At 37.3% G+C, this 13,671-nt stretch overlaps 1 protein-coding gene across 1 annotated transcript in view; it reads left to right on the top strand.

Annotated features, from left to right (window-relative positions):
* Positions 1 to 13,671, top strand: part of ntrk2a (neurotrophic tyrosine kinase, receptor, type 2a) — a 77,548-nt gene that overhangs the window by 7,433 nt on the left and 56,444 nt on the right. Inside the window, exons 4-11 of the mRNA XM_036578580.1 lie at positions 1,080 to 1,148; positions 4,033 to 4,178; positions 6,692 to 6,828; positions 8,572 to 8,704; positions 8,877 to 9,176; positions 12,449 to 12,478; positions 12,623 to 12,628; positions 12,735 to 12,772. Coding sequence (XP_036434473.1) covers positions 1,080 to 1,148; positions 4,033 to 4,178; positions 6,692 to 6,828; positions 8,572 to 8,704; positions 8,877 to 9,176; positions 12,449 to 12,478; positions 12,623 to 12,628; positions 12,735 to 12,772 — 859 coding nt within the window. The remainder of the gene's footprint in view (positions 1 to 1,079; positions 1,149 to 4,032; positions 4,179 to 6,691; positions 6,829 to 8,571; positions 8,705 to 8,876; positions 9,177 to 12,448; positions 12,479 to 12,622; positions 12,629 to 12,734; positions 12,773 to 13,671) is intronic.

Below are 13,671 nucleotides of genomic sequence, written 5' to 3' on the forward strand. Positions count from 1 at the left end.
GTTGCTTTTCCACTGTTTACAGGCTTTAACTTCTGTTTGGCGCATGGTAACACTGAATGATGGAGCACGCCCAGTGGGCAAAAAAGCACATGAATTCCGATCTGAGCGTTCACATTAAGGTCACATGGCCACAAATCGGATACATATCCAATTTAAGACCACATATGAATGTGGCTCAGGTCGTATTTGAAAAGATCAGATGTGTGTGTCCACGCAGCCCTGAAAACATCAGATCTGAGTCACATTATGGGCAAAAAATCGGATTTGTGCCACATCAACCTGGTAATGTGAACGTAGCCATACTACTAAAAAAAATGGTGCATCAGTGGTTCTATATAGAACCATGAGCACTCAAAGAACCATTTGCATGATTAAAGGGTTCTTTGCATCATGAAAGCGTTCTTCAGATTGATGGAAAATTTGCATGAATGTGCTAAAAGGGTTCTATATACCACCCAAAAGGGGTCTTCTGTTGTTGGTGCTATATAGAATCATTTTCAAAAAGGTTCAAGAACCATCTACAGCACATTTTACCTCAGTCTGAAGAACCCTTTCACGATGCAGTAAACCTTTTAATCATGCAGAGGGTTCTTTAAGCGCTCATGGTTCTGTGTAGAACCATTTTCTTTACTAAAGAGCCATTGAAGCACATAGAAACATCTTTTTGAAAGTGTAGTGAGACAGTTTGAAAATTCTAATACCGTACTATCAGACATTGATATGGTTTTACCACCGGTGTTATACCACTGGTATATATTTTTCTAACACCAACAAAACTACTACTAAAATGAATATACAAAGCTAAAAAATATTGTTTGAAGTATGTAGACATGCTTTGTCCTGGTGCGTGCTTTACAAGAGGGACAGTATTTACAGACTTTTTTAAAAAAGACAGTAATCATACACTGTTACTGGAATTAATCAAATGTCTAATGATATGATTTTCATTGGATTTTATACAGCAGCATGTCTTTAAACCACTGACTGTGCCATGCTGGCCATTTGTTGCAGAATAAGAGGTGTGAAAGATTTGGACTTGCAGAACTGTGTTAGTAATGATGACTAACTGTTATGTGCAGAAATCTGAAAGACAACAATCTGTCCTCTCTGTCCTGGAAGACGTTTCGCCATCTGAACATTTCCTACCTGTAAGTACCAGCTCTCATTTTAAAGCCATGTTTCAAGTAAAGTTAAGGTGCCATTGCTCAAATTTGCTGATGCTGGTCACACATTAGCAAGCATTAGCAATACGCTTGGGAGCGTTTTTGTTGTGAAAGGACCTTGTGTTTAAGATAAACACATTAAACATTATTATCAGGGCTGTCAAACAATTAAAATAATTCATCACAATTATTTGCTTTCGTTTGTGTAGTCAATCATGACTATTTGCACTAATTTGAGCCTAAAAGGAGATTTTTTTTTCGTATTTAAAAAGCAGCTAATGTTGTTCTAGCTGTAGGAGTGGACAAAATGAGCTTCATCAGAATGTATTTATTTCAACCTGAACAAGAAAAGCAAACTGAAATCTGCCTTCGCCTTATTTTCATCAGCATCATTCAGTGGGAACAACAGTGGATTGTAGCCCTCTTGCTCTCATACTGCTACATTACATCCTGTTTTGAGGGGAACCTGATTTATCTACAGTTCTTTCGTGAGCATGATCTGCTGAAGGTGCCCTCTAGTGCTAATGTTACTGATATTGCAAGTGATTACGGATGCACCGATATGGGAACTGTGGGACAGTGCCGATATCCAATAGTTTGCATGTAAATATCTGCAAATGGCAATACATGAACGCTTATCGAACGTAGAAATTGGGACATAATAAGAATAATACTAATACTGCTGCTCCTACTAATAATAAAAATAATAAAATAATAAGTGTCATTGAGTGCTGATCATCACTGATTGCTGTTGCAGACTCTATTTAATTGCTTTACGCTTTGTATTCTCTGCAACTGAACTTTTACTAGATGAGGTCAGCAGGTTGCTAATAGGCTAGCAGGCTGGTTCAGTAATGTTGAGAAACAGGCTTCAGATTCAAACCTTTCCAAATTAAGTCACAATAAAACTGCATGTAGGATGAAGAATGTTGCATGCCTGTTGCAAGCTTACCATGCCCATGTTTAAACTAGAATTGGCATCGAATGTGATTATACATCAGCGCTAGATTGGCACTAACAGCACTGCAAATTCCTATAGGGATGCTAGCAGAAATTAGCATTAGTTGCTAAACGGACAATGCAAAGCTGCTTATGAAACAAATTAAAACGCAACGTTGCTTTATAATTTCGACAACATACAAGAACACAAATCAACTGCAGATTCACACACACACATACACACACAGTTCCTCTGCTGGCAAGAAAAGGTTCCTCAAAGGTTTTCACTTGCTGCGGTGGAGCTAGCTCATTGAAAAAAATTGTTGCATGTTTTTGGTGTTTATTTATATGTGTGCCTGACTTTTTGTGAGCTTAAGTAAATTCATAAATAAAAGCAACAAAGTTAGCACACAACTGAATTCAAACCAGTGAGAAGTTTTACAGTTAACTGTAAAGGCTAGTATGATAATGAAAACATGCTAACTTGCTAACTCAGCCCGACGGTACTGGTGAAGTGAACTCAGGACGAGGATGTGAGTCTGGGCTTCACATCGGCTGAGAGAATGTTCTACAATCCAAAGGAGATTTTTTAGCTGCGGCTACAGAGTTTGCGTTACAGAGAAATCTAATATGTATTTCTGTAGGGTTACAAATGCAGAAACATTAAAAATGCAGAGATTTCCAACTAGATCAGCTTTATGTATTAAATGTCAAACAAACAAGGGCACGCTCTCACATTACATGTGGACTTACATATACATAATACATATATTAATAAGTTCTGGGGTCGGATCTGCTCCGAAATGAAGCGTTTTTCACATGTATCTGTGCCTTTTGACCCCTTAGACTTAGTTCTAGGGGCGTCATTTAATGGACCCTCTACTGATCAAGATTTACTGATTAGGGCTCTCCTCGCTGTTGCAAGAAAATGCATCTTGGTCAGTTGAACTTCGTCCACACAACCTAGTATAAGTCAGTGGTATAAAACAATATATAATATCTTCCCCCCTTGAAAGATTAGCTTATTTAGATAATAAAAAGATTAAGAAGTTTTATCAAGTGTGGTTTATCAATGTGCTGCAGTGTTGAAATGAGTAGGTTATGGTGAACGGGGCTGTGTTTTTGTACCCTTGTGAAACCTTTGGTATTAATGTTGCTAATATTGATTGCAGGGCTATTGATATTTATTTATTGTATTTAAATTGTTGCTTTTTTTTAATTCTCAGTATGTCATTGTACTGCAATTATACATAATATTATCACACTCTGTATCTTTTCTGTTTGCTATAATAAACAAGACTGGAGGGCAAAAAATGCAGAGATTTAGCTTTGCATCCCAAATATTCTGCTCTTCTGGAGTACAATAACTGCGTCATCAAGTATCAGTTTGAAACATCAACCGAATCTAACCATCGGTCCGATGCTGATAATTTTTTTAAGTAATTGTCTGGCGATACTGATATGATTCTGATATCATCATGCATCACTGTTAATGATACTTCGGAGTCAGTGATAAATATGGCTGGGACAATGGTTTGAATGGTCAAACTAGGACATTGTGTAAGTGTTGTGCAAAAAGTTAACATTGTTAATAATATAGCGCATTAACGCATTATAAACACATGAACTTTGACGCCACTAAATATTGTTATTATTATTATGGAGCAGACAGGCCAATAAGGTCACCATGTCTCAGCTAGAGGGATATAAAACCCTCCAGCTTTGGGCAGTGGAGCAGTGGAACTGCATTCTCTGGAGTGAGGGAGTTCCATCCAATACCTATGGCATGAACTGGAGTGGTGTTTGTTAACAACTCCCTATTAATACCATTAATTTCATAAGATATACTGGATGAGCTGGATATTGGGACGTATGTGCTGCTCTTACACTGATCTTGTGTGCTGTGCTAACGTGTTTGTGCATGTTTCAGGATGCTGTCGGGGAACCCACTGCAGTGCTCCTGTGAGAACATGTGGATGAAGCAGTGGAGAGGGGAGGAGGCCGAGGCTGAGCTGCTGTGTGTGGAGGAAGGAGGGAAGAGGAGGCCTCTGTCCAACCTCAAGCTGCCCCACTGCGGTATGACTCTGCTTAGTTAAAGGGACTTTCCAGGGTTCAAATGAGGTGCAGAGTTACCGAGGGACGTCAGAGTCCCAGTGGACATAGACAGGGACCAGTTTTTGTACTTGTTTCTATTCTGAAACAGGCCTGTGGCTCTAGAGTCTCATCACAGTTTGTGTCCTTGTGTTTCTAGGTTTTATTTTTCACAGTTGCTATGTGTTATAGCTTCTACAAGCTCATTCAAATTGCTATATTTAGTGGAAGCAGCCAGGTTTTTTGTGGGGGAGTCATAGTTGTTTTTTTTCCCTTTGGAGGGGGGTAGGGTAGTTTTTTTGGAAAAATGTGTCCTCAAGTGCCTGTTTGTGGCACATTTTCACATTGAAATATACCTTAAAATCTTTCCATCATAGATTTTTGTAATAAACCAACAAATCTTTGGTGTAATGCACTTCCTTCATTGTGCATAGTAAAATATGTCAAGAACTCAAAGCTGAAAGTTTTTTTTCCTGTTTCTTAGCATTACTTCTTTGCATCAGGGGTCCCCGACTTTTTTTTTAAAGCTGAAAGAACAAAAACACTTAATTCTGCATGGGAATCCACACATTCAAATTGCAATTTAAATTTTAGTCCTTAAACCTATTTATTTATTTATTTATAGTGTTTTTTGGAGGAAAACTATGGAAGCAAAAAAAGGAACTATCAAAAGAGAAGAAAATATAGTTCTTTGAATGTTTGTTTACATGAACTTAATAATCCACTAACTGCAGAAAATCAGATTTTGTCAGTAATCTAATCAATGCGTTTACATGCACTTGAGTAATCAGATAATGGGGAAGCTCCAGGTTTACATGAGTCAGGCAGTAATCAAATTTCTGCTTTGCAACCGGCCAATAAACTCACGGAAGAAGACGTGACGTAAACATGATGTAAAACTCAAACTTCATTCCGTGCCTTTTTTTAAACATTGAGCCACTTTACCGGAAAATATGAACATACATCATCTAGAAGATGAAGAATATTTAAATCTTATATTTCATCAAGCATGTGTTTGATTTCAGCGTCGCTCCAAAATTGTTTTGCTGCATCTTGCGGCGAAGTTCTGGTACTGTTTTCGCACATGCGCAGACTGAGAAATCCGAAAGAAATCAGAGTAAGAGTTTACATGCAGTGAGAAATCTGATTACTGAGCTAAAATCCAGCTCTCTTTATCAGATTTCTTATTCGGATTTCTAGACCTTACTCAGATCTAAAAAATTGGAGTATACTGTTTATATGACCATTTGAATAACCAGATAACTGCAGAAATCCGATTATAGAAATTTTTAGAAATTAAGGGCTAAAGACACTTTCTAAAAATTAAACAGCATCAAATGAAAAAAACATCTTCTAAAAATCAATGGCACTTTCACTGAAACTACAGTTAACCAGCGACATAATACACAGGAATCCAAACAAGCTTTCCAACAGAGCAGAGAGACTATAAAAAGCCAGCAAAATGTCAAATGCTTGTCAAAACACTCATTGTTTTAGCTGAAATACTAAACTACCTCTTTATTGATGTGATCTAGACTGTCAAAAATATTCAGTGTCCAGCTACTTTTAGTTTACATGTAGATGCCTAACTAGCTTGTAATGAATGGCAGACATTAGCAGGCTAGTTTGCTCAGTGTCAGTCATTACCTTCTGTTTGAGTTGCATTGGCTAACAAGCTAATTTATGAGCTCACCGACTGAAATATTCAACAGTAAACAAATCAAATCAAAAAATATCAAGTACATTAAGTAGGCTGGATATCCAGACAAATGGGCTGTAGGCTTGAGGTGCATTCAGCAGAAGTTAAGTACCCACTGACGTTAAATACCTTGCAGCTGTGTTTAAAGTGTCCAGAAACAAATCCACTTCCACACAGCGACTGAACCAATGAGAAATGTTTTTACTGTAGTTCATGAATTAATATTTAGTTAATTAATAATTACACTTGTTCATCACACTGTAACTAAACTCAGTCCTCACAGCAATGTTCTGCCATCTGGTGTATGTAAAGCCTTCCCAAAAGAATAGAGGCTGTTAATGTTGCAAACGAAGGAGAAACTCCCTATTAATGCCCTTGATTTCAGGAGAAACAGCAGATGAGCTGGTGTCTACAAACACTCTTGTAGTGTATATGATACCAATTCACACAATTCACATTCTCAGTAGGCATATTTGCATGATCTTTCCTGTTTCTGAAAAGACAATGAAAATGTGTCTTCGTTGAGGGGTTGGGAAAACAGTTACTGAAGAACGCGTGACTGGAAAGTCCCCTACAGTCCTGAAAGCAGTATCTGGAATCACCTTGTGTGTCATCACTATCACATCCATTCTCACTCAGTGGACTAGGTCTCATGTGTATCTACTGTTATTGGGTCATATTGCTGATCCAGGATCAGCCCTGTAGCCCAAGTTGTTTAGAATATCAATGATACAAACAGATCCTAAGGCAGAACTCAGGAGAACTGGTCTTAATTCACACTTTTCTTTTCTGTCTGCAGTTGTTCCCAAGGTCACCCTAAACCCTCAAAAAGTGACTGTTCTTGAGGGCTCGAATGTGACACTGACCTGTAACACTTCAGGAATGCCAACACCTAACCTCACTTGGAACGCCTGCCAGCTGGCATCCAGCTACGAGGTAACCTTAAATTGTAAATTTCAATATGTTATATATATATATATATATATCCACACCACTACACACATATATATATATATATATATATATATATAATATATTTTCAGACACCCATCCAAATCATTCAATTCAGGTGTCCCAATCACTTCCATGGCCACAGGCATGCAGACTGCTTCTACAAACCTATGTGGTACAATATGTGATATACAAACATCTCTCAGGAGCTCACTCAGTTCCAGCTTGGTACCGTGATAGGATGCCACCTGTGCAGCAAGTCCAGTCATGAAATTTCCTCACTGCTAAATACAACTGTCAGTGGTATTATAACAAAGTGGAAGCAATTGGGAACGACAGCAACTCAACCACACAGTGATAGGCCACGTAAAATGACAGAGTGGGGTCAGCGGATGCTGAGGCGCATAGTGCGCAGAGGTCGCCAACTTTCTGCAGAGTCAATCGCTACAGACCTCCAAACTTCATGTGGCCTTCAGATTAGCTCTAGAACAGTGTAGAGAGCTTCAGGGAATGGGTTTCCATTCCATAGCAGCTGCATCCAAGCCTTACATCACCAAGCGCAATGCAAAGCGTTGAATGCAGTGGTGTAAAGTGCCACCACTGGACTCTAGAGCAGTGGAGACGTGTTCTCTGGAGTGACAACTCACGCTGCTCTGTCTGGCAATCCGATGGACGAGTCTGGGTTTGGCGGTTGCCAGGAGAACAGTACTTGTCTGACTGCATTGTGCCAAGTGTAAAGTTTGGTGGAGGGGGGATTATGGTGTGGGGTTGTTTTTCAGGAGTTGGGCTCGGCCCCTTAATTCCAGTGAAAAGAACTCTTAATGTTTCAGCAGACCAAGAGATTTTGGACAATTTCATGCTCCCAACTTTGTGGGAACAGTTTGGGAGAGTTTGGCCCCTTCCTGTTCCAACATGACTGCGCACCAGTGCACAAAGCAAAGTCCATAAAGACATGGATGAGCAAGTTTGGTGTGAAAGAACTTGACTGGCCTGCATAGAGTCCTCACCTCAACCCGATAGAAAACCTTGGGGATGAATTAGAGCGAAGACTGCGAGCCAGGCCTTCTCGTCCAACATCAGTGTCTGACCTCACAAATGCGCTTCTGGAAGAATGGTCAAAAATTCCCATAAACGCACTCCTAAACCTTGTGAAAAGCCTTCCCAGAAGAGTCGAAGCTGTTACATCTTCTTACAAGTAATCCCACATTCAGTACAGCACATTCAGTGATGTTGAGTTTTGGTCAGTCCATTGTTTTGAGAACACCAGCAGCTTGATTTGTATGTTTTCTTCTTTTTTTGTCCATTTTCTTTTCTCAGTAAGGGCTTCTTGACAACTACACATCCTTTCAGACTCATAGTCATTCTTCTCACTGTGGAAGGATGCACAGAAACACAGTGATGTTTTCAGATCTGAAGCAGCTTGATTTTCTCCTCTCTCTCAGAGATGAAAGCTCTAAGCACTGTTTAGCTAATGGGAACAGTTTAGGTGGTCTACCAGCTCTTGCATAGTTGTTCAGAGTCACATTTTCTATTTATCTTTTAATATTTTTTTATCCTGTTCAGGAAGCTATTGTTTTTTAATGTCTGTTTTCACTTGAAATTACATAAAGAAGGAGTGGTCTCTGAATTTTGCACTGTATATATGGATCTTGGATAACCTGACATTTCTTTCTTTCTTTCTTTCTTTCTCTCCCTCGCTATCTCTGTCTCTCTCTCTCACTCCCTCAGATTGTGTCTACAGGACAATCCTCCGAGCTCAGACTCTTCCATCTCTCCTCACTGGACAACGAATGTAAAATCAGCTGCAGCTCCGACAACACAGCAGGAGGGAGTGAAGCTTCTGTTCAACTCGACGTTCTCTGTAAGCTCAGAACGGTTCAGCCTACAATCATATATATATATATATACTATATGTGTAAATGTATATATATATATATATATATATATAGCCTAATAAAATCTGTAAGTAAGCTAGTTTGAAAGACAACATTCTTTACTTCTGTTCCTCCTCCTCTTTGTGCTTGGGTCGCTAGTCCCCCCAATTATCAGCAAGCTCATGGATGGCATTCCGGATCACCACTGGTGCATCCCATTCAGCGTATCTGGCAACCCGCAGCCGGAGCTGCGCTGGCTGTTTCGTGGTGAGCCCATAAAGGAGGGGGCCTTTATCACCACCCGCATCCACGACTACTCCGAGCATGAGTACCATGGCTGCCTGCAGCTGGACAGCCCTACACACATCAACAACGGCGAGTACACACTGCTCGCCAGGAACGTTTACGGAGAGGACAGAAAGTCCATATTTGCCCACTTCATGCACGACCCCTGGAACGGTGAGTTATGATTTGTATTTTGTATTTGTATTTTGATAGCAAGTCTAGCCTGAAAGATCTGACCCCATTTTCTAAAGGTTTTACCGTACAGCCATCAGTAAAGTGTCTAAATTGGTACAGTTGTTGTGTTACAACAGATTTGTGGGGATTTTGTTATTTTGTCATTTTTTTATATTGTTGCTGGGCAATATGGTGGAAATATAAGGCAACACTAAACATGAACTGCATGTACATGAAATAGTTATGACAATTCTTATCATAATCCTTTTTGAAACATTGATTAAATACATTCATTATTGAGTGATGAACACATAATGTAATGCATTATAAACTCACTCAGTAAAGCTTAGTGTTAGGGTTGCACTGATACCTATGACCAGTACACTCTTTAAGTAATCACTCATCTCCCATGGTGTCGTCAGAGTTAATGTCAATCGAGGTTGTAATTAAGGGAGCAAACGTTAGAGATGCATATGGAAGAAACCATCTGTCTCATGGTAGCCTTTAGCCTTGGTTTAGATTTTAGCATAGCTGCCAGCTGACCGAGCTAGTGTATTCACTAGCCCCATCTGCATTGCCCCTCTGTTGGTCAGCTGTATCACACAGTAGTGTGGTCTCGTGACCTGTTGCTTTAATTAAAGCGAGAAATTCACTGAAAACCGCTGCTTCAAACAGCATGAACGACTTTCGTGTTTACTGAACTCCAGTAGAGCCTGATGCTCAGAGAAATAACAAGATTGAAGAGATCGGAATATATGAATTCAGCAAGCTTCTTAGTGTGTTTTATTTTAGCTTTTACCGAAATAAAAAAAGTGGAATTAAAATGAAATATAAATTAAATATAATATAAATTAAATATAAATGTATAAATTAAGGTGGAATATTTAAGCAGAATTATGTATAAATATCAGGACTTTTAAGCTAGTTTGGTTAGACAGAGTTAGTATTGGTATCGCTACTCAGTATTGGCAGGGAATTATTGTATGCTTCATGATATGATCATGAATACATTAAAATACACATTCCTTATTTTCAGAGACCAAATACAATTCTAACCATATTATATTCAAAAGATATCCATATTGCGTTCATTATTAATACAATGATCGACATTCTTATACATTACACAAAAAGCTCAAAATGTAATTTCCAGCTGGATAGAGATCCATTAGCCTCCTTCCTTCACTACGACTTCACTAAAACACTGTTAGCTCTATGCACTGTTACTGCAGAACAAGGATAAACGAAAGAGCTTTATCATGGAACCAGAGCAATAATGTAATATTACTGTAATGTTACTGTACAGTTCATTAACACAAGAATATGATTAGGTATTGTAATTTGCATACGTGTTGTATAAATCAATAAATAAATGCTTTGTAGCCATAAACACTTTAAACAATAATGTAATGTGGATATCTCTGGAGTAGACTTGTGATGTGTTTAGTACTGTAGCTTGTTCGTTACCTGAACAGATTTTAATTTACTCATGATCACATCATGAAATACATGCTAAATGTTACTGAGTATATTTTCAATTCATTAATCAAATCCATTACTCATTAATGAATGTATTTAATGAATTATTCTGTATTTGTACTGTTATGTAATGAACATGCCATGAATTCTTCATGTGCATGTTTGTGTAAAATGTTACAAAAATAAAATGTTATGAAACTTCAAGACATTTTCTCAATACATAATATGCATCATAATATTTTTTTTCTGAAGTTTGATGAGTTGAAGCAGACAAAGATGATCCAGTAGTGCCACTTTTAAAAAATTATGAATGCAGTTATTTTTATTCACTGTTTACAAACTGCACTGCACTAAATCAGGTCTATGCTGTCTGTGTAATAAAACCAGGTTTAATTAAACAAATGTTTCATGTTCTTTAAGTACTGACAATGTCAATACGCTTATAAAAAAGGGCGAAATTTTATGCATGATAATGAAAAATACTTACATATTGCTTAACCCTAGTACTTCACTGTGGTCAGGGAAGATACGGTATGAAAATCATAATATCAGGTGACTGAAATTAACCATTTTTTTGGCATAAACCTGATATTGGTAACATAAACTATACAAAAGTTTGAACATCCCTGGTTGAATTACATGGTTTGTTGGTTTTCTAAGTGAAAATAAGTTAGTGCTTCACCTACAGGGAACTTAAATATATCATTGTTCTGCAAATTTTTGTGCACAATTTCAGTTTATTTGCTGAGTTTAATGTATTAGTAAAAAAACTAAAGCAAAATATTAAAAATCTTAAAAAACTTTTGCACAGGCCACATTTTATTTTATTTTATGTTATTATTGTTTATAGCTTATCATGTGTATTATGTGTATAGCTTGTTTTCAGTTAGTATTTCACTGATTATATTGATATTATATTGTGACTTTTTATTAAAACTCACATTTACTTCCACTGTAACTTAAAAAGTTGGTGATTGTCAACGCTAACTGAAGTTATGTAAATTTGAATGAATGCCATCATCATGAGTTATTTCATTAAAGGGAGATTCTGATTTTGCTAAATTTCTACTGAAATTAGTCATTTAGATGTAGGTGATGTCATTCAGAGTGATTTGATGTGAAATGGTGCACTGTAGAGAATGTTACTGATTCAAATTTCTTTACAGTGGTGGTGATGAGAACCAGAGGTTGCAGCGTAAATAGAAGTCTAGAATGCAAATGCAGACATTTTATTTACTATCCAAAACCACTAGTGAACCCACGTGTCTTCTTTTACATGTAATGTAATGATTTTGTTATATGCGTCTTGCCTTATAACACTGTGCATGTAGCTCTCTGTCATGAATATATTAAAATATAATTCAAATATATGTTTTAGGCCAAAACCTTATGTCAAAGCTATTATAAACAATGTCTCAGGCATCAACTATTTCATGTAATTGCTTTATGTGATGTAGCTTTTAGATTTATTAAATGCTTCAGTTGTGTGGCTCTTATCACCAACACTGTGAAAAATTGTGACTTGGATAGCTTCTCTAGAGTGGAACATACATCAGACCACTCTGTATGACTCTGTTTACATTTTAACAATTATTTTTTTTCCCAAAGTTTTTAAAAATCAATGTAATTCCCCTTTAAAGATAATTTCCTGATTACGATTCATCAAAAATATCTGTTTTAGTTGTCAAAGATAACCAGGTTTTCAGCAGATTTTCTAATAACTAACAGAGCTATGATAGAAAATAGGACACTCTATTAACTACATTATGTTCTTGTTTGTTTTCATGCTCAAGATACAACAGCTACGGAATCAATATACTACGGTGAGTCATCTTTTCCTATCTTTTGGACACAGAAATAAGAATAACACTGGCTATTCCAAGCAGTAAAGTATTGCATATGTTTCCATATTGAATTTCCATATTAATTTCATCTGTTTCCCCTTTTGGCTACTGCCTACATTCAAGATACAGGTAGGAATGAAATCACACAAACTCACTCAAAGGTTCTTCTTTCACATGCAGTTTCTTCTTCTTCTTTTCCTTTACATTCACTCACTGTCTGTTTCTCTTTGAGCAGACGACCCACCTGTTGGACCACCTGAGGATCGAGTTGCTGTAAGTGAGAACTTTCTGATTATTTTTGTAGATGGGCATGAAAAAGTGTATTAATTTGGTGTATTTGTTACAGTTGACAAAAGCATCTTGAAGCCTGAATTTTATCTACGTTTTTGTCCATTTTTATAAATAACTGGATGTCATACAGTGTCAGTAACCATGTAAGCAAGTCTATGAAATGGGCCCCCTGTTGTTTGATATTTAGTACTACACTTTACCACGGTGTCATAAAGGGCCCATATCCTTTTTTTTTGCTTTTTATTTTTTCCACTTGCAGTCCACTTATCACACATGCCAACTCGTCACCTTCTTATAAAATTAGCTCTTTTGAATGATAAACATTTCAGTCACGTTAACTGTGTAGATCTGTTGAGTTTATGTTTTTTTTGTGTGTGTAGGTGTTTCTGCCGATGAATCTATCCTCATTCCCAAACACAGCGAAGAAAAACCTTATTATTCATTATTGGGTCATTATTCTGCCAACACAGATTTAGTATTTAATTTTTATGGGTTATAGTACAATCTACAGTCTACAATCACATCAGAAATAGCAATCATCGGGGTCCAAGCACCATATGCAATTTTGAAGGCAGTAGAACACAAATTATGGGCAAAGTGGCCACTATTTTTAATAGATGTGGGGTCTCAAAAGGAGATGTCTGCCAGACTTCATACACATTGACCCTCTGACCTTGGTTTTTTAACAAAATAAGTGAAGATGCCTAGAAAACAGTATTGTTTTTCAGACATGATTTGTATTTGCATAGTTGTTGAGATCAATGAATGATATAATTCCACAATAATTACCCATGTATTCTATTCTCAGAATTTCCCCAAATGCCCCAGAATTTTCATATTAAAATCAATAAAATGTTCTCTTAGGAACAGTGTCACTGGAC

The sequence above is a fragment of the Colossoma macropomum genome, unplaced genomic scaffold (assembly GCF_904425465.1).
Source record: "Colossoma macropomum unplaced genomic scaffold, Colossoma_macropomum, whole genome shotgun sequence".
NCBI classification, from domain to species: domain Eukaryota; kingdom Metazoa; phylum Chordata; class Actinopteri; order Characiformes; family Serrasalmidae; genus Colossoma; species Colossoma macropomum.